The sequence below is a fragment of the Aythya fuligula genome, chromosome 10, assembly GCF_009819795.1.
Source record: "Aythya fuligula isolate bAytFul2 chromosome 10, bAytFul2.pri, whole genome shotgun sequence".
In the NCBI taxonomy this organism is placed as follows: domain Eukaryota; kingdom Metazoa; phylum Chordata; class Aves; order Anseriformes; family Anatidae; genus Aythya; species Aythya fuligula.
Window position 1 is genome coordinate 16,836,056 of NC_045568.1, and position 21,812 is coordinate 16,857,867.

The window sequence follows — 21,812 nt, forward strand, 5'->3', positions numbered from 1 at the left end:
TGGCAGCATTCATTAAGTGCCAAAGCTAAATTCATCATGCTGGTGCCAACGTACCAGTTAAAAACAGACTCTATACATCAGTGAACTACACACAAAAAAAAAAAAAAAAAAAAAAAAAAAGTAGCAAGGAACAAAATTCCTACAGTCTGTTAGGAAAATATAACCCAAAACTATACCTTGCCTAAAGAACAAGTGGCTCAAACTCCCCCGGATTCTCTCTCATTCCAATTTGCAGGCAGAGCGAGATGGCCCAGACCCTCTTTAAGAAAGTCACTCAAGCCACATCTTTGCTGTTGTCCAAGTTCTCTCAGGATTTATCATCAAATTCCCAACAATCCAGTAAAAGCTTTCTTCTGCCAAGATAATCTTGTGACTATTCGTAAATCTAGTCAACAAAAATAGTATTTTTCATCCCAGTAATACTAAGCCATAAAGGCTAAAGAATACGTTGGCCATCAACTGTTGACATTACACTCAAATTTGCTGAAACATTATCAGGATATTTTGCCCTTGGATTAAGTCCCCACAGCCTCTCCTCCACACACACAGGCATATGGTTGGCCACTTGCTTTAGTGAGTCCTAGCATAGCATGAAAGCAAAGCTCCTCATTAGCTGCTTCTGTAAAGATGCAAACACATTTGTACTCACACACTTGCTTCAACAGCATCATCTGCAGCACAGGAAGTTAAACATACACAAATACATTCCACAAAATAATCATAAACCCCCCAGCAACAAAGCCATCAGCACAATATAACAGCATGACCTGTGAATGATTCCCAGATAAATAACTGAGTATCAGTTCGGTCATGGCAGGAAGACAGAGACATGACTCTAGGCAACTAACAGCATCTAAAAACACTTGCCTCCAAAATCTGACAAACTATGACCAAAAGTTTTATACCTTTTTTATTAAAAAGCTTTTATTAGAAAAGTTATCAAATACATCTGTGCACAATTCTTCCTTAAAATGTCTTTATTTTGAGTTATTGCATTTTTTTCTCTCCTCTGACATTTTATTGACTTAAGTTTTAAACATTTATTTCTTTAAAAATCCTAAAAAGATTAAAAATACACAAATACAGGAAATTGTATTTCTCAAAGGTCTTCCCCCCCATATCAAGAAGTGCAATTTTGCTTCCAAGATTCTTTAATGTAAAAGAATTTTATCCATCAGTAACACAATACACTAAAAATTGCACCAAACACCTCAATATACCTTGGGTATCAGCTGTATCTAGCTTTTCCTATGCACTGCTTAAGGTCACGAGGGATCTATATGAAAATTATGCTTACTGTAACTCATTTTTACCAGTATAGGCAGGTCAGTAAATGTACCTACACTCTGTGAAATTGCCTATGACTGTTAGGGAACGGCGGTCAATAATATCTACAATTATACCAGTGGAGTGTTTACATTTACTGTAACTGTCTTGCTTTTGCATACAGATGTATGCCTTGCTTCAAGCCACTGAGACTGTGTGATTATACTGCAAGTCTACCATGGGAATAGAGTCTCAAAGAAAATCCATAGTGTAACGGAATTTTTATTTTTTTAGTTTTTTAAATCACACTGAAAATGATTCTTCCACACATCCTTCTGGCCCCTCTTAAGAAAACAGAACTACTTTTTCATCCCCAGCCTGCCTTCCCCCCAGAGCTCACATGTTGGTGCTATTGAGGAAATTCTATAAAGAACTCAACTTTGGCTTAATATTTCCTTCAGAGTAAACAGTGAACTATGCTACTGACTGGGGAAGGATTTTCCAAAGTTTTCTAGATTGACTCTTCAACTTCTTTAAAAAAAAAAAAAAAAATTAGTAGATCAGACTTTTGGCAGTTCCAAAAACAAATTCCTAATGATTTCATTTCCTTCCAGCTGCAGCTGAAAGACACCCTATGTGTCTTATCATTTGTCATAAAAAAAAAAATCCATTCCCATTAGCATCCTCAAAAAGGATGAAGTTTTATTCCAATTTACTTGGGTTTTTTATTGCAGAAGTGCTGTTTTATGTGAAATGTAGGAAACGTCCAGATTACCTGGAGTTAGCAAAAGATTTATTTGCTTTAAGAGAGAAGATTGATTAACCCTACTGAGCAGACCTGTTATATTTTAGCATTTAAAACAAGAGGGAGAAGTCAAAGTTTATATTCGAATGCAAGAACATCAGACACACTGCTCTCTACCTTGAAAATGTTTCTGAACTTGAAATAGAAGTCTGCAGTTTCTGTTGTATTAAATGACTAAAATTAAAGTTTCCTTAACTGCTTAATTCTTACAATCACTATTTTTCAAAGGAAGCTCTTCTAACCTAAAAACAAATGGCCAAGCACAGCAATGACAAACAGTGACACAAAGGAACTAACCAGACATCTCAGAACTACTGTGTCATGTAACTTGACTCTACATGACATACTGGGCAGTGCCTTACAGTAAGATGACAATTCCTATTCAGATTTTTACCTGCAGATGCAGGACTGCATAAAAGCATCCAGCTTCTTTAAAAGAGGAACTCTGACAGGCCTATTTCATTCCCACAGAGGCCACTCTGAGAAACCAATCTGTAACACTTTTCATCCCCTAGCATTTCCTTACCTATTAATAGGCATACATTTTTAACAAATTAGTATCTAACCTCTCCCAAAATCTTAAATGAAATGGATGGACATATCTTTGTATCAAGACAAGTATTTCACAATCTGGAATGTAAAAATATAGTTGGGAAAAATAAAAAAATATTCTGATAATTTTTATATTTGGAAAACCCATAGAATTAAAGAGATGGGTGATGAAGGTACGGTAGGGTGCCCTCAGGTGGTCTGACAAATTAATGAGTTACTTCCCTCGTAGAGGTTTACTTTTTTCACACCAGCATTTCGCTTTATGTTGTTACAATATTTTACAGAGCATTATTTAAAAAATAATATTTCAGTCTAATCTAGAATTCATCATGCTTTACCCTAAATGGCCACTTGGAATGCTGTGAAACATGATTTGCAGCCAGAAGCACCAAGTACATAAATTCTTCCACATCAAAAGAGTAGTTTGTAAATTTTGGATGTTCTCCCAGTGTTGGGTGGTGCCCCTAGAAAAATAAAATAAGGCCTTTCAGACAGAAGAAGATTCCATATATCTTACATTCAAAAAAAAAAAAAAAAAAAAGAAGAGAAAGTTAATGGTCAACTAACTCAATTTTTCTTCTTACTGTAGCCATTAATATCAAATGATTTATTGATCACAACATGGAATTTAATTTAGTCTAAAGAATGAAAATCATATTTAAAATTTCAGAGCAGAGATGGGTAAAAATAAGCTAGCCTTTAAACTCCTAAAGTCACAGTAGAAAGAACAACCCCACCCTTCCACAGCTAGCCACCATTACCTGGTCTTGAGGGAATACTTTATTTCTTTTTCGCCAAGTGATGTAATGAATGCCTCTCAGCCTTGCCAGATCCAGGTAACACCTTTCATCTTCACAGTTGTATCTAGGGACAGGCAGAATATTTACCTACATATTGCGTTGAAGTTAACTAGCGTGAAACAGGAAAAGAACTTCAAAGTCCAAGCATTTGCTGTCCAGTTCCAAGGCAACAAAACCACAGACAAATTCTGTTCCACTAGAAACAAGAACAAAGGCTACCTACCTGTGCTTAAGATGTGGTCAAGGAGGCAATCTGAGACAAATCTGTGCATCAGACATGTCCCTGCCCAGCTGTACCAACTCTTGGGCGTGTAAAAAGCAGCCTTCCTTATTGCAGGGGTTTTAAGCAGAATTTCCCCAGGATGGGAAATTCAGTGCTCTTTGGACAAACATGTTGCATTTTATTTAGTTCTATAGAATTGGAATGCCAACTAAGCCAGCTTCATAACAAAAATACGTTTGAAATAAAACTACTGGAGAAATTTAGATAAGACAGGATAACACTCAGCTGAGCCTGGCTAGCAAGTGGTGCTCCCAGGTATGGAAAGGGGCACATACCCTTCAGGGCAATCTTCAACAGCCTGGACATGCATCATCAGACAGATCACCAAAATACTATATCTCATACCCACCTGGCAGAATCTGACCAGCGATGCTTTAAAAAGGTTTTCCCACAGGCAGTTGCCAACTAGGCTGCATTTTATTTATACTATGGCACCTAAAAAAGGTAAGTCTGTATGATAGTTACACTATATTTTATAATGAAAGCTTCCTCGCTTTCTATTCCCAGAAGAAGAGACTGCCAAAAATGAAGTCTAGAGGACAATGCAAGAGAAATGTTCTTCGTAAAATACTAGCAGGGGACAGTACTTCATTAACACACATAAACAGACATTAGTAGTTGTGTATATAATAGAGGGGGAAGAGAAAAAAAATAGACTTACAGTTCGAAAACAACAGCCCAATCTGGTAGAAAGAGCAAATGGGTAAGTCCAGCTCCGTGCATCCCAATGAATATATCAGAGTTATGCGTGATTCTCAATTGCTCTGAAAATTCAAGTTCCCTGCAGACAACACAACAAAAATAGTGATCTGGCATGCCTATCCATCTCAGCAAGAATTAGTTACATGTAGAAAGCGCAAAATTAACTTAAGGGAATACTGAAAGAGAGAATTGATTTTTCAAGGAACAATACTAAGAATCACAAATGCTTCAGCAAGCAATAACTCAGCATGGAATTAGAAGAAATGCAGACAGGTTTCAAAAACTTCACATTAACAAGAGTCTGTTGCAAAAATTTGATTTTATTGGTAAGTTAAAGCTCGTGTTAGTTGGGAAGTTTTGTTGTTTTTTTTATACCTGCTTTAAGCAACGTCAAAAAAAAATCTCATCTTTCAAAAAAAAAAGTCAAAGGATCTAAACTGTTTTTAATGGACTAAATGGACTGTAAAAGCATATAACTCCATCTCAAAGATGCAGATGTCCAACCCAAACTTATACACAGGGTATCAAGCAGAAATAAGGAAGCTCAGGTTTATTTTATTTATTTTCAGCTCCTGCCTGGAACTCTCTCCCTTTGAATGTGACCTCCAAACACAGTATTCTCTCTAAATAACCAGGTGTTCCCTGAGCACACAAATTAAAAATGGACAAAAGATACTGAACTGTAAGGCAGACAATTGAAAAGGGAAATCACAACAGGCTTCATTTGCATACTAACAGTTCATACATTTAAAAGGAAGAGAGCAACTTCCTCTCTGACAGTTTTGAGGACAATAGAAAGAAACTGGCTTAAACTGCAACAAGTAAATGTGTACTGCTTAAAGTGCTATAAGGGTAGACATCAAGGAAACCCTTTAACTATGATGGGAGCAGGACAGCTGTGGAAATCTTAGTGAACGCTACTACAGTTTAGACAAGCACAGGAACTGTGGAAGCATCTCTTGGTTATGCTTTCAAAGAATGTCAGTCTAGATGTTGTCTCAAGGGTATCCACCCTCTTCTACATTATTAGCCTGCTCAAATGCTGTCGCTGACAGAGGAAATGAGCCACTTTTGACTTCCTCATTCTGTCTCTGCTTGGGTCAAAGCACTGATCTCGCACTGCTGATTCAGTTCCTTGCTGTTTCCGCATGCTCCGCGACAAAACAACCGACTACATGCAAGCTGCTGCCATCTGGCACAGGAATGCACCACTTGGGAACTTTTCTTCAAACCATTTCTTCCTGGCACAGTGCCTAGAACATCTGGGCACCACAAACTGACCTAGATGTGTCTTCGGGGCCACCAGAGCAGCAAAGAATTTAGTAATGAATGATAACCCAGCTTAAAAGTCATATAAAATAAAATGCTAGCATCCTACACAAGAAATCCCTATTAACTACCAGTAGCCAAAGAGCATTAGCAAACACATAAGGGTGGTGGTAACACAGCTGTTTTGGGGAGAGGGGAAGAAACAAAAAATGATTTCAAAACTTGCTCATTCCAGTTTTAACCTGAGGTTACTAACTTTAGCTATTCATTCTAAGTGTTGCATCATAGGATTGAAGGGCTTAACTAGCTCACCCACCACTCCCTCAGAAGCATTCATTCTTTCTTGCCAGGTCTTGGATTTCGCAAAGGTTAGACATTGGGGCATGTATACCTTTGCTTGAAAACAGCTTCCACCACCCACCAACAGCGTGTAACCACACTAGTTTTCTCTATCAACATACGTACTTGTATTTGTAGTCTACCACTTTGACCTCCAACGTTGATACTGTTTTCAAAGCATTCACAAGCTAAGGAGGGGGGAAGAAAAAAAAAAAAAAAAAAGGACAGTGATTTGGTGTTCAATTCATGGTGCTTCAATTAATTCTTTCCCTGCACTCCTGTTTCACACACTCCACCTCCTCACCAGTGAATTAAAATTAGGAAGACAGAACACTGTCATATAAAGATGTTCCTCTGCTTTTGTACATTTCCATCTAGGATACCTACATTATTCCTAGCAGAGCAGCCACTGCAGAGGGGACTTGGATCTCTTGAACTCTCCCAGAGACTATGGTTGACTTCTGTATGCTCCAGGGCCCAATTCCCAAACCACACACAGTAGTAGCAGTTTTGCTGGGAATGGCAGGAAGATGTGACACTTTGGGTTGGATTTCCAAAAGATAAACTTCTCCCTTTCTGTTACGTGCTTATTATCAGAAAATACACTGCATATAGCAGTGTATGCAGGCCCTGTAGCCAGTCTAGCAGATAATGCACAAGTCCAGTGATCTGAGCCCTGGCCTGCCACCAAGCTGTTGCATCAAACAAGCCTGTTTCTCCCTTAAATAAGTTGGGGATAACAATGCCAATTCATTTTTCTCAGGTACTAACAGATAGGAATGAAGAGATAAAAAATTGATGTTATCATTTTTATCACCAGAGAAGCTCCACCAGAAGTTCACTAAGCTGTATGATTCAAAAAACAGTGATTCAATATAAAAATTCATTGAGTTTTGAATGCATACTGTCGGATACAACTGCTTATGTATCTTGATCTGCAAGCATAACAAAACGTTTTGTTAGAGCCTTCAACAATTGGAATGTTAGAAACAAAAGAATTATCTGAAAGCAAAATTATTTAATTTTGTTAGAAATTGTGCAGCATCTGTTCGATAAGAGGATATACTTTTACTATTACATCTATAGATTTCCATTGAAAGAGAGCAGCAAGGTTCAGTATCTGGTGTACAGAAACTGGATAGAAGACACTAGAAGAAATCATTAGCACTGAAAGTATTTGTCCAAGATTTGTTAGTGGACAGATGTCTTGGCTGTGCCTGAAAAAAATCATTTCATTGAGCAAAATTAACTTATGATGAATTGGTTTTAAAAATAAAAAGGACCACACCTCATTCTGGTTTAATATTTTCCGGTAATCTGTACTGCGCGCAAGTATTGTGACTCTAATTTTCCCATCCTAAAAAGAAAGAAGCAGCAATGTTAGCTATGAGGCAGACTTCACTTAAAAAAAAAACACACACAACTTCCATATTTACTTTTGGCAGTTATTTAAGCAACTAAATACATCCCCTCCTCATGTAGAAGATGATGTAACCACCTTAAAATTCACATTGTATTTTCCAACAGATTAAAAGTGTCAAAAACTGCTTGAAAGTCTGACTATTAACAAAAAATAGAACATTTTATTTTATTCAGTACAAAAGAGCCTTTGTATTACACATCACACAAGTTTTGAAAGCAGGAAAGCAGTTTTCAGGAAGGCTTGCGCACAAGATCCTCGGAAAAAATAATTTACTTCTATAACAGTTCCTCCTTTTACCTCTTTAAATTAATTGGACTCATGGGAGTAAACGTTCCAAGTGAAATAAAGAGATTTAACTGCATGACTCCCATTAGTGTCAGCAGGAGAATCGTAACTAAATGCCTGTGCAGTGCTTTGAATATGTGCCCCTCAGCGATAATATGTAGGCTACTCTCCAGCAAATACTTCAAGAAACCCAGGACCGCTGTATTCATCAATGCAGCCATTGCAACAATTTGTGAAAACTACCAGTGTCTACAACAGAGAAGCTCAGGGCCAGAGAGATGGTACCAGGGAGGAACTGAAGGACCAAACTCAATCATTTCCTTCTCTGATTGGAGCTCAGCAATAGCTATGAGGACTGATAAAGAGCATGTCTGCATAGAACAAGCTTGCTGCATTGCTTTGTGGGATCCTGTCTGCTGGACCTGAGGGCAGGGTCTTATCAGCAGGGAGGAGACCCTAGAGTTGGACGGAAGATGTTCTAAAGTCTGTCCTATGGAAGGAAGACATGAAGGCAGCTGCCGCAGACATACACAAGTGTTTGCTGAAGTTCGTTATAGAACAGACTGACTTATTGGAAAATGCCAAGAATCACAGGAAAGGACAAAGTGCACTACGTGCTCCTATTCCACGCTAGGATAGCTCCACACCAACTAGCTGATGCTGTTTCTCCGGTAAGAGCTGTCAGCTCCATATTACAGTTTTATTGCTCATTTATCATACCTTGGGTCCCTCTTGTGTGATATTTAATCTGTGTAACACATGCTGTGAAAATGCTCTAAATAGGCCTGTTCCATGACAGCCAGAAATCTGAAATAAATAAAAAGCAACTGTTACTACAAAGTTCTTTTGCTCACAAAAATCTCTTTGGGATCAGTCTTTTGCCATTCTTGTGGAACAAAAGCCTAGTATCATACACTGCACTAAGCACATCACTATTTTCTGCAACACAAGTGGCACTTTATTTTTGAAATATACATGTCTCTCTCGTTGTTATAGCCTAAACACATGAACTAATGCCTCTAGGAAAGTCTGTCAAGCATATAAGCTCTTGAGCTCTGCAAAAACACCAGGAAGTTCACAGTGCCCTCCTGTTAAAAAGTTATAATACACATCTCATAAACCGTGAGACAGAGGATTGCACCTAATCACTTACTATCAACTAGCTAAAGTAATTTCAAAACCTTAATACTGAGGGAAGATCATTTCATTTGGAGTTAGAGTCCTTCAGTGCAGTACATTTCATGATAACTCAGCCAGATATTTGAGAGATTCATTAACTCAGACTTTATAGTGTCATATACAAATCCGGTTAACGCTAAGATAAAAAGGACTCACCAATGGTGTGTTATAAAACAAGCCGTATCGCATCCGAGGCAGTAATGAGAAGACTGCTTCTTTAAAGCATACCTGCAAAGGAAGATCACAAGAAGTTACACTGCACTGCTACCTTCTGCTGGCACATCCCATGCTCATTCAGTGGGATCACTGCTTATAATGAGCTAGCAATTACGTGCTCCTGTCAAGAACACCCTCACTTCCTTGACTGTGCAAATGAATAGAACAAAGGAAATCCTGATCCCAAAGGAGATCTCAGTTCAGATGGTACAGAGACAAGTGTGGGAAGAGGTCTAAAAACAAACAAAGCAAAAACACCAAAAAAACAGAACAAATGTGAACTAAACAGAAGAAAACTGGGTAAGGTTAAGACTGGGTTTAAAAGATTTAAGAGACTGAAATGAGCTCTGAATGAATTCATATGTTTCTGGTGAGAGAAAAATCTATTACTGGTTTGTCTGTGTGTTTGTTTTGTGGGATTTATTTTTAATTTTTGTTGTTGATTCAGGTTATTTTGTGTTTTTGTTTTTTTTTTTTGATATATAGCAGGTACACTAACAGTTGCACAGGAAGATATATACCTCAACAGGAATCAGAAGACAGAAAGACAGTAAAATTTGAGAACCCTTAGCTGCAGTACTGGTTGCTGTGGAAGTGAAACTAGTACATAAATATCACTCCTCAGAAGAGAGAGAAGTTAGGTCCATCTATGTAAAGTGCAGACATGCCTCAGAATTAGGTTACAACTCTGTCTCATTGGCAAGGTAACACTCTCAAATTACACAAATAAACACATATAAAGTATTCATGGTCTCTTCTGAAACACCTATATCCAGGAGCAGCAGTCATATTTACTATGTAGTCACCGTGAATTAGAACAAAATATAAAATTCCATACCCTTTTAGAGTCAAAGGTTTTCAGGTGTATTATCTCATAGTCAGTAAATGCCTTCCATGTCTCACTGAACAGGTCACCATAGCCATATGAGCTCTATGATGGGAAGGAAAAACAGAGACATAATGATTACATAAATGCATACAACAACTCCCTTCATGACTTACAAGTTCTATATACATGTTTAAACACACACTTTGTAGCACATCATCACCACCACAGGACCTAAGCCAGCCTAGGACAGAAAGCAGATGTTACTGCTGTGTTTACAACGGCAGTTAACTCAAATTGTCTGGCAGGTAGTTGATTTTTATTATAACAGTTCTATAAATCAGCAATATCGACAAATTCTTCAGCAGCAGATTAGAATCTGAGTTAGAAGCAAGAATACCTACTGCCTATGCCAGAGACAGCAGAACACAGATTAGATGTAAGTAACAAAAATGGAGGGAGGGTAGAAAGCACAAACTTGACTCCTGAGACTAAAAACCACCTGTTTGGGATTGTCACTTGCATGTTGCACATGTATCTCAAACTGAAGGCAATGATCTGATTTAGTGGAAGGAACAACCAGTAAACCAGGCTTTGCATTAGTTTGACAAGCTGCTAGGCAGTTTCTCTACAGAGCAGTATAAAACTTCACTTTAGCAAAAGTGCTCTGCAAAACTTCTTAAGAACCAACAACTCCCTATGAGATTGGCCCTTCAGTCCTAGAATTGAGGCTCAAGCCTTCAGATCTGCAATACTTCCTAAACATCTGAGGGCTAAGTCTTTGAATGCAATTAAATATAATTCTTGCTTAAAGCTTCCTTACAGCTTTAGAGCTGGTTCAGCCTGCTTTGAAAATTACATGGAAACATTCACAAGAAATTTGAAAATGAGACTATAAATAACTGCAGAAGAAAGGGGACATCTACTAAAATGCAAAAGAAACTGAAAGGTGTCACATTTCCTCCACTTGAAGAGGTGTTGCTTTCCCCTCCTTCTGCCATTAAATTTTACAATCCATACTGCTTTCTGGTAGTATGTGTTAGAAGAATTGCACTGCCAGAGAACTGATCTTCTATGCTGGAAGTACTTCTCTCTAACCCTGTCTGCTCACCTTAGAATTGCTTTATAAACATTGCTTTCCACATTTGCAGAAACAGTCCGCAAATCAACACCCAGTAGGTTTTCCACTCATTTTCTGCTTTGTTTAACCTATATCTGAGGGCATTACTGTTTAACAAGAACAGTGCACTGATTCTACAGTAGCTGGAAAGTATGCCCAAATCTAATTACTTCAAGAAAAAAAAGAGAATGAATAATAAGATCAAGTCCATCTTTCAATCAGCATAGAACAGCTCATCAGCAGTTAGTTGGTGCCATCATCTGGTTGTCCATGGTGATGGACTCAAGCAGATCAAGTAGTTAAGACTCATTTAAAATGATAGTGCCGTGGTAATACTTACTTTGAGAATGGTACATCTGAAAGAGTTATTTGATTCAACAATGCAATATAAGAAAAAGCATTGATTTCCAAAGTAATTTACAGTGCTGACACATCTGATCTTTTCAGAAAGCCATTGGAGCTGGATTAACAGCTTCCTGTAGGAAATCTAATGAGCTTGCTTATCTGGCAGGCACCTTTATTTTAGTTTTCAAAATGTAATTGAATTAAGGAAAGATGAAAGAAAGTTTCTTCCAGACAAAGAGATTTTTCATAAATAGCAAGTAGTAGGTATTTGCAATTCTCTGCTGAATATTTGTCACAGCAGTAAATACACAGGAAGAAAATACAGTATTACAGAAGAACAAGATAATAGATGTGGGATGATATCATAGTCATCAAAAGTTTTGTTACTTCTGCAGGTGATATACATTACCCAGCACATTCTAATTTGTTTGGTTTAACACTCTCCTATAGAACTTAAATACAGGACATTAAAACTACTACTACTCACAAACATAGTCATGATTTCAACTCAGCAGTACAGCAGAAATAGCCCCACTTAAAATCTACTTTTATTTTAAGGGGTGATCAAGAAGGAGCCATAAGGCGGCTACCTAAAGGAATTAAATATTAGTCCCTGTTTTGATATGCGTGTATATACATTTATTTATTTATGCATCAAATAATTATATCAATCATAATTGTATCATATGTGCTGCTTGTCGTGGTTTTTTGTTTGTTTGTTTTTGTTTTTGTTTTTTTTTAAGTTTTCTTTATTACAGGTCACACATTACTGATTTAGAAAGATACAAGGCTGTATTTCTTTTTAAATATAGATTAAATAGTTTTCAGTAAGTCTACTTCAATATTCTCAGAGAAAAAAAAAAAGTCCACAGAAAACAGCATGTAATATTCAAATGCTGCATATTAGAAATACAAATGATGGGATTTTTTTAGCACACCAAAAAAGGCATAAATGTGTACTAGCAAAGGATGAACTATGGCGCAGTGTTCAAACAACAGATGCTCAAACAACTTCTACTAGTGTTCTTCTACTATTGTTCATGCACCTGTATTAACAGGATCCAAAAACTTATCAGTTCCTTGTGGCTCAGCTGACTGTCCACATGAAAGCTAAGGATTGGTTAATAAAAGGTTCAGAGCGTCTATAAAGCAGAAATACAATCCATCACGAGTACATTAAAGCACTGCAGACTTACAGTGTCCCACATGACTATGTTGACATCCGTACTGAAGGAGTTATTGATATGCTGTGTGATATAAAGATTGACGAAGTCACAGAAGTGATGGTACATATTAACACCTGAGAAAAATAAAAAAATGGTTGGCAAAACACTACATCACCCATTCCAGTTTTCAATGGTTTGTGCATTTGCTCTCTAGTAGAATCCTGCATTTTATGTTAGTTTTCTCCCAGACTAACTGAATGCTTCTTATGTACCCTAGAGAAGCAAACCTTTAAAGAGAAGGAATACAGGTAAGAAATCTGAAGTAAAACATCTTAAAAGGTTCAAGGAAATCAGAATACCAGCAAAACGATGGTGAAAGAAGATAAGTTTCACATACTATTTCCCATTACAGACTACAAATGCTTTCTGAAGCATATGAAAGCAACTATTGCTCTAACAAAAACTAATTAGACATACAGAAAACATTAAAAACAGGGCTTTGGCACTGCTCTTAGGTTTTTGTTGTGTTTTTTTTATTATCATTAGAGTAAACTGAAGCTCTCACTGTCAGACTACAAGACAGAACTTGTACTTGCACAGAAGCCAAAGCCCAAGTAATTCCTCAGGTTCGTTCTCAGAGCATTCCTGCTCACTCTTGGTCTCTCACATTAATACCTTAAAATCACAACGCATAAGAGGTATCATGAAACAAAGGAGGTAACACAGTCCAGCTTGTTATCTAGGACTAGACACCAATTTTGGGACCACATGCACACAGTTCCCATCTTTAAGCTTCTGACCAAGAAGAGCTGCCATGGTAGGAAGTAGTTCCTGGGCTTCCCATACTGCTCAAAGAGCAATTCTCCCCTGCCTCTCCCAAAAACAGATAGGCTGGGCACAATCACCTCCTGAGCACAGCTAGAACAAAGCTGCAAAAGGTACAAGGTAACAGCACAGCAACTCTTCCACAATTACTGTTCAGGGAACTACAACAGCTTTACTTAAAATACAAGATACAGGCCTGCAGGGATAAAGGAGTTAATCCCCTTTACAGTTGCAGTGTATCATGTGGTCAGAACACAGCAGACAGCTGCACAGTTTAAACCACAGCTTACTCCACAGCACCTTGTTTGCCTGTCTGCAGCATTGCCATTCTCTTTCAGAAAGACTTGTCCACAAAACATACTGTGTGAACAGAAAGGTTGGCAAACTTCAAAAAGACGTCAAATACCACTGTCTCACGCTCAAGATGCTTGGGTGCTGTTGCTATTGTGGATTTTAGAATAGTGTTGAACAGCATTCACCTTAGCTTTCTGTAATGAGAGAGGTGCAAAGCCACGGCAGGTCGAGAACAGATAACTTTGAAGCATCAAGATTAAAAGAGGGTTGTGGGATTTTTGTTTGCTTTTTTTTTTTTTAAGGGGTATTTCAATCAACTAACAAAACTTATTCCCTTGAACTTTGTCTTTGAATGCACTTCCTCTGCCACATCTTCCAACATGCACAATCCTCAATTACTGAGCACTTACTGCAAGACATGTATACACCTATACCCTGCATTTCATAATACGGAAACAGTCATCCAGAAACACAGCCAAAATCACAGACTGTAAAAGAGTCACAGGCACAAAAATCAAAACAGTTAAGAGCTGAAGACCATGCAAGACAAGCGGAAGGGTTTTTTTTGATCATCTGTGGAAAAACTCAAAGTTTTAAACATAAAAGAAAGTTTTGTTTCTGACCTTATGAAAAATAAAATAAAGAAAAAAAAAAAAAAAGTCACACCATCTTTCAAAAAACAGTATAAGTGAATTTGACAATGGAAATGCAATAATGTATAAGTGAGTGCTAGATACAGGCTCTTTTTACTGCATTACTGTAGTATTAAAAAATAAACTGAAGATACCAATTACCTGCATCTAATTTCATGAAGTATGTTGGCTTCTCAATAACAACATCACACTTGTCATCCTCTAGGGGCCTGAAGTTCAATGCAGTAAATGTCTGGAGTTCTGCAAACCTACAAAGATTCAATCACATAGAGCATGCTTTGACATTAACATACTTGAACACATGTATTTCATACATTTAAGATTTAGTAACTGTTCATGCAGTCAGTTTGATTTAACAGGACTGCTGAAATCTGATAAAGTCTGACAATTAAAATTATTTGAAAGTGTAATGTAAAGTTCTTCAGGTTATGAGCTTCAAGAGTTAAACCCTGTCTTTGATCTCAGGAGCGAACAGCACCTTTGATCTACAAATCAAGGCAGCAGAGGTGTAACGGAGAGCCTTAGAGGCTAGATCCATGAGTCTATCCAACTTGATCTGCATTGCCAGAGACGCTTCAGCAAGATCTTCATGCTTGGGTCAGAATAATGAATGCAGATGCAATATTTATTATTCCTGGATCTAAACAAGGATGAGCAGTTAAGACAACTACAGCAGGTAGAGAAAAGTCTTTTCTTCCTCTGCAGCTGTTATTAACAGAAATTGACCATCAGAGCAAAAAAGGGAAAAAAAATAATTGAGAACATGAAAAAAAGAATAAAAAGAGTATTCCTACAGGCATCTTGGTAGCTTCTGTTCCTTCATACTTCATCAGTTAACTGACAATCCAGCTTTGAAGTGCTAACATGTTACCCATGATACTAAACCAGCTACCACAAAGCATCCTCTGCCCTTCCTACTCAGCCTGTAGACTGTCACCTGTTTCACATTGAGAACACAGGCTCCCTGTGAGCAGGGTATCAATATACACCCAGATCAGGCATTGCACTGGATCCAACATCACTAGGACTGCGTGAACTAAGGCACAAATGCAAACTTTAAGGCATTTCACAACCAAAGAATTGTCTCCTTCCATAAGATTAGGCATAGAGCTAACTTCTTCTCTAGAAAACACCTGAATGTTACAACCTCAGGTTACAAGAGGCATTCAAACCTGTTACTGCTGTAAATTAGGTAGAAAAGATATGATTACATGTAACATAGTTCAGAACAGCACTCCACGTAGATGTAACTGCTAGACATATGTAATACAAACTCTCAAACTGACCTTAAAAAGGAATAACTATTTCCCCAGAGTGAAATACATTACACACAGCTGCTAGTGCCAATAAAAAGAACAACAGATAAGTGAACTTGGGAGTAGCCAAGACAAGTGATTCTTACCAAGACTGCAGAGGGCTCTTGCGTTGACCTTCAGCCAAAAATGCTTGAACATCAAGGGTACAATGACCTCCAATTTCTCCCTTCTGTAAGAAGTCTTCTTTGAATCTATTGCAAGTTAGTGAAAGCCTATCAGTTTTTGTGCAACAGTGCTACAAGTGCTCCGTAATCAAGATTATATACTCAAGCCAGTATTATTTAATCTCAGTTTAGCAAGATACTTCATAAATATTTAAAACTTGAGTATTTTCTTCAGCATAAGAGAAGCATTTCCTAATGCTTCCTAAATAGAGTGGTGTTCTCAAGAGTTCTACACATCAATCTTCAAAACAGCACTACACACAAAGTTATTAGGTATCATTTCCACATACCCAATGAGTACTTAATTAGGTTTTCTAGGATTACTTATAGGAGCACCGTAAATTGTTTTGTTTTTAATACAAATAATCTCACTTTGTCTCCTCAGGTTTCATAATCCAGTTATTCACCCAAGAATTTTACTCAACACACAGTGAACAAGGTGCAATAACAGGTTTCATGAAATCAAATTGCTAAGAGTGCTGTCTAAACTTGCTTACAGGATATGTTAAGAAGATAATAAAATTCATTCTGAGGGGTATCAGCATCACAGTCACGAACCAGCTCTTTCCAAGTCAGGTGCGCAAGACACTGACTTCAAAAATAAGGCAAAAAGAAAAATGGGTAATGCCACTATCAGTGGCACTTTCCCTTCTCCCAAGTTGTCCACTATGCAGCATTTTATTTTAGGATGGCAAGGTTCAAGTTCTGGTCTCTTTTTGATCTTAATGCATTTTAAAATACCATTCCTGGTTCTGGTATAAAGGCATCTAGCATAGGAAAGGCATTCTCAGTGCCTTATGCAGAAACAATTCTGCTTTGCATGTCACTAGAACAAGAAAGAATGTGCCTGAAGACACAGGAAGAACATCTCAAGATACAGAAAGATTGTCCTCTCTTCAGTCAATAGAAGGAAATATTTCAATTGCCCATCAGCAATGTAGATCTCCCATGAATGTAGACTTCAGCAGCAGGCCTCTGACAAGCAAGGCCTGTGGCAACAAGCACACAAACTATATGTACAACTTAATTAATCACATTCTTCAAGTCCATCTCCCTGCCATCCCTTAGTTTTACTATAATAAAACTTAGTTTTACTACAACAAAAGCAGATCAGACCTGTCGTGGTTTCTCTTTACAGTTCTTAAATCAATGTATAAGTTAGTTGCCCTGCAATGCTGAAGGTATTGAGAGCAGGTCAGAGATGAATCTCCCTGTTTAAAAAAGAAAAAACAAATAATAATTTTATCAAGAACAAAAGTTACGTTTAATATGTTTACAAGGAAGTGAAAGTACAGTATCTATCAAGAATGCTTACTGTTACTGCAGGCTTACAATGGGTTTTCATTTCATTCAGCCTCTCTCGTATGTAACCAAAGTCAGCTTGTTTCCAGAATATCTGTTGGGCTGTCTCAATATCATTTGCCCTGATGTATGAAGGAGAGAGGAAAACCAAGGGCCATTGCTCAATTCTAGTAATAACTTTAACAGAAAACATTTTTTCCACTGAAAGTGGAACACAAAAGCCAGCCAGTTACTTTATTGACATTTAAAATGCAAAACAGGAAGCAACTTATCAGCTACACGTAAGGGAAAACATCAATGACAATTTAAAGCTATTCTCCCGTAGAAGGCTATAAAAGTTTTTTTCATTTGTTTTTTAAAGCTAAGAAAAGAACTCCAGGGTTACTTTAGCAATCTGAATTCAAGGCTAAATCAAAAATGAGGAAAACGTTGTGGCAGATAGTATTTCAAACAATGTTTTCTTCCTTAAAAAGCTTAAAGTCATGTTGAAAGAGATGTATGTTATATATACATCCAAACATCTGCACAAAGGTGCATAGCCATCCTTTAGACTCTAAATAGCCGTGGAGTTAATGTTACCGTGCTAACACGAAAGTGAACACTATATTTATTTTTGGACATACTGTACTTTATAAATTTAAAATGAAACTTACCATCCAGTTTCAACATAATCACACACTGGGTAACTGAACCTGTAATCTGATTTGCAAGATTTCTCATAACCCCAGCAGGATTTTAGTTTCTTCAAGTATTTCTGTAAGACAAAATAATTGTATATAGCTCTTGATCATGCAACAGCAAAATAGTTAGCTTACAAACTACCTCTTGCTAACAAATTTTACATAAAAAGAATGAAAACAGACCAAGCTGTTTCAGAAAGAACACTCTGATTCTTTCTGCACAGCAGAGGATCCACAAAAGACACATATGCTCAGCAATATTATTCTGGTCTTTAACGTGTCTTTCAGCACGACCAGTTTTCCCAAACCAGTGAGTAGGATTCCAAAGTTTTCACATTGCTGACAGCTATCGATAAAGTTAAGCTCACATGAAACTCATCGTTCCAAGCTCCAGGCTGAGAGTACCACTGCTCTGCCTGGCAGATCTAGAAATGTTGGTTCTGCAGTAAAAACGCAGAAAACAGGGAGCACAGCTCACATCCCCAAATCTACAAACCAGCTTCAGCCTGAGAGACACTATAATTGTCCCAGGACACAAATAGCCCAGATCCTCAGGTCCACCATCCCTGCAGTTCCAATTCCTAATGAAGCCAACTCACTGGGAAGGAGACCAATTCATCATCATTCCTAAACCGCTAGGACTCCCAGAATAAACCACCCCAAAATTACATTTGAACAAACAAACAAAAAAATAAGTCAGACCTACTTTGTATGGGCAATGAGAGTCCTGCTTACAGATGCCAGCAATGTGCTGATTGTTGTGCAGAAAGTATGGAATATGCTCATCTGGCAAGTTAATAGTTTTGTAGCTATATAATGGTTCTTCTGGAATGTTTTTGAATTCAGTAAGATTTTCATCTTGGGAATTAGCCAGGATTTCTTGCAGTAGCAATCCAAACATAAGCAACATGAACATGGCAACCTTCAAGTACTGTAGTTATTAAAAAAAAAAAAAAAAAAAAAGACATTTTACACAACTGCAGCATAGCACATTTCAAGCATTTTAGGTAATATTTACCCAAAATCAGTCATATACTCAGAAAACTTTTACTTGTGTTGCTGAGGTGTTTGGTTTTATTTTTCACCCCTATGGGAAGAAAACTTTTGCTAAGAGTCTAGACTGTACAACTGCAGGATTATCTTTGAATCATTAGTCATTGATGTTTATTACACACTACCAACTCACGGTCAGACTAAAACGGGTGTGTTTACTTTAGCTAAATCCCAAGGGATCCTGAGAGTTCAAATGTGGAAACTAAGTATAGATTATATAACATCCAGACAGCAGGAAGAAAATGTAGAAGTATTTGGAGGGGGAGGGGAAGAAATAAAGAATTTTAGCTTATAAAGAAATATTATATATATGTATACTCTGCAGTTTGAAATAAGTTAACCATCAGATGAAGGAAAGTTATGCAATCACAAATAAGTGGTCAAGTTTAAATATTTCAGCGTTAGTAGTCAGCATCACATTACAAAGACTCTGAATTTGTGTTACGTACAATAAATTAACTATAGGCCCACACGTATCCGTAGATACAGCCTCTAGAACAGACTGGCTACCTTGCTGGCCATATAAGCTTCTTGTCAAACATCCATGCTTTGAATCACTAAGCTTCCTGATGAATTAAAAAAAAAACGTGTCTGCATCTAAAAATCCTTTTTGGCATCATAACTCGCCAAAGTTTGCATGCTTGCTTGCAAGCGAAGCTTTCAGCAAAACCCCGACGATACAAGCAGTTTTACCTGTTTGGTTTGAGGAGAACCGCGTCAGATTTCCCAGGTACGCAGACCTAGCAGGGGGGTGGGAGAGGAAAGCAGAGTTAAACACATCCCGCTGAGGAAGCTCCCTCACAGCACAGGGCTGCATCTGGAGGAAAAATCAGGGCAAGGAGAGCGACATGCCAGCAGCCCAGAGGCGTTTCTTAGACTCCTGAGGCAGATAACACGGGGCTCCCACGGAGCTCCCACCACCTCCCTCCCCTCCAGCCCGCACCCAGCCCCACTCTCCAGCCTCCACAGCCCCCCAGAACAGCATTATCCCTCCACCTGGGCTCTGTCTGAGGAATGGGGGCTTCGAGAGCTGCCCCACACCCAGCACCAGAGCCCCGGGCTTGTGCCCAGCGCGGAGCCCCCACAGCCGACCGCCCCCTCAGCACCGCGGCGGCCGCCTCCCCTCACGGCACCTCACGGCACCTCACGGCACCTCTCCTCTCCCCACCTCACCTCTCCCCACCTCACCTCACACCCGGCCGCCCCGCAAAGCCCCGCGGCCCGTGGGCCCGGCAGCCTTAATCCTCATCCCGCCGCGGCAGCTGGCGACCGGCCGGGGGGGAGCACACGGCGCCGGCCCAGCCCTGCCCAGCCCGATCAGGCTCGGCTTGGGGAAAAAGGCGGCCGCCGGCCCAGGGCCGCCCCCACCCTGAGGGCGGCGCCGCCGCCGCCGCTCCCCTCCTTCACACCCGCGGCCCGGCCCCTGGCAAGGGGCTGAGGGGCTGAGGGAGGGAGCGAGGGAGGAGCTGGGCCCGCTGTCAGCGCGCAGCCGTGGGGTGCCCGCACGGGAGGGCTGGAAGAAGGCGAACCTCGGCCAGGCGGCACCTGCAGGGCGGCCAGGTCAACCCCCTGCCCGGCGGCCAGGTCAACCCGCTCCGTGCCCGGGCACGGGGGCGTCGTGGCGCTGCCCCGCGGCCTCTCAAGGGAAATGGTGCCGGCGATTAAGGCTGTCGGCGCGTCTTCCTCTTGCTACCCAAAATAAAATCCGTTCCTTGCGCTGTTTTTAAGGATGTGGAGAAGAAAAAAAAAAAGCCCTTTCCTGCCGCGGCCGGGCAGGAAGCGCAGCCCCGCAGCACCCCATTGTCTCATTTCCCCCTGAGCTCCCGGCCCGGCCCCGTGCCCCCACACGAGGCCGAGCCACCCCCCAGGAAAGCGAGTGAAGGTTTTACTCCGCTTTCAGCCTTGAAGTAACGTGAATCCTCCCCCCAGGCGAGGCCCTTTGTGCCTCACTGACAGGTGGGGGAAAGGAGGCGGGCGGCGAGTGCCCGGCCCCACAGGGCAGGACAAGGACTGACCGCGGGGGTCCCCCTGCCCCAACACAGGGTGCTAGAAAGCTGTTTGCACTCCAATAAAGGAAATTAGTCCCAATGCCGCATGATCTTTAATCCCATTACCGCTGGGAATTTCTAAATAAGCGCGGCTCTTGTACCTAAATACGCATGACACCACAAGATTAACCGAGGGGTGTAGCTCTAGTCAAATCCAGAGTACCTGGGATGTATCTGACAGCCCTTTCTAACCTCAGTGCTTTCCTTTCACACCTATCAAGACGAAAAACCTACAAAAAAAAAAAAAAAAAACTGTCAAAGAGACTCAGAGCACACTCTTAGCGTAAAATTTTATTTTACCCTGCCCCGTGCTTTTTACAGTTTATACACATTTTACAATTAGAAACCAAGGGTTCCATTTTCACCATGTGATAAACCATTCTGTTTCAAGGATCGTTGTAGCCCTTAGCAAAACATAAATTGTAACAAAGTTGTAACAGGAAAAAAAAAATAACAAAACTAACCCTTGCTACAATGTATGGATACACAGGATTTTTAACATTTGCTTCTTTGTTCATAAAGGATGCAACACCATGCCCAGGGAAAACTGTACCAGTGTACCTCATCCAACGCCCCCCCACGTGAACAGATGCCTTTCCATTATCTACCAAGGATGAGAAAAGTAACAGTATACTTTGAGTAAGCTTTTAAACAATATTTCTTTGTACTTGCCTAGGCAGTTAGAATGAGGTGTAAATTAGTGGCTTCCACAAGAAATAGTTTAAAAATTAACAAATTTAAATGGAAGTGGATGTCAGTATTCCGACCTAAATTCTTTCCTTTTGCATGTTATTTTTTTCTAGGCAATCTGTCATAGCAATGTGCCCAGATCCTAGTACACGTTAATCTCAACATTTCCTCAAAACAAGCCAGAAAGAACTATGTCAAAGATGATCAAAAC

General features: G+C 39.5%; 1 protein-coding gene across 2 annotated transcripts; it reads right to left on the reverse strand.

Moving 5' to 3' along the window:
* Nucleotides 1-1,041: 1,041 nt before the first annotated feature.
* On the reverse strand, nt 1,042-20,413 carry EOGT (EGF domain specific O-linked N-acetylglucosamine transferase). Of its 2 annotated transcripts, none has more exons than XM_032194392.1 (17): nt 20,393-20,413; nt 19,557-19,603; nt 18,517-18,741; nt 17,784-17,884; nt 17,144-17,252; nt 16,945-17,039; nt 15,751-15,855; nt 14,490-14,596; nt 12,607-12,710; nt 9,958-10,050; nt 9,060-9,131; nt 8,445-8,531; nt 7,305-7,373; nt 6,143-6,204; nt 4,368-4,487; nt 3,385-3,487; nt 1,042-3,087 (listed from the first exon to the last, which is right to left on the reverse strand). In XM_032194392.1, the coding sequence occupies exons 3-17, from the start codon at nt 18,724-18,726 to the stop codon at nt 2,941-2,943; spliced, it is 1,584 nt and encodes a 527-aa protein (XP_032050283.1). In that variant the 5' UTR covers nt 18,727-18,741; nt 19,557-19,603; nt 20,393-20,413; the 3' UTR covers nt 1,042-2,940. The 2 variants fall into 2 exon arrangements, with proteins under 2 accessions (XP_032050283.1, XP_032050282.1); XM_032194391.1 differs by lacking the exon at nt 20,393-20,413 and adding an exon at nt 20,052-20,155.
* Between the last annotated feature and the right edge of the window lie 1,399 nt (nt 20,414-21,812).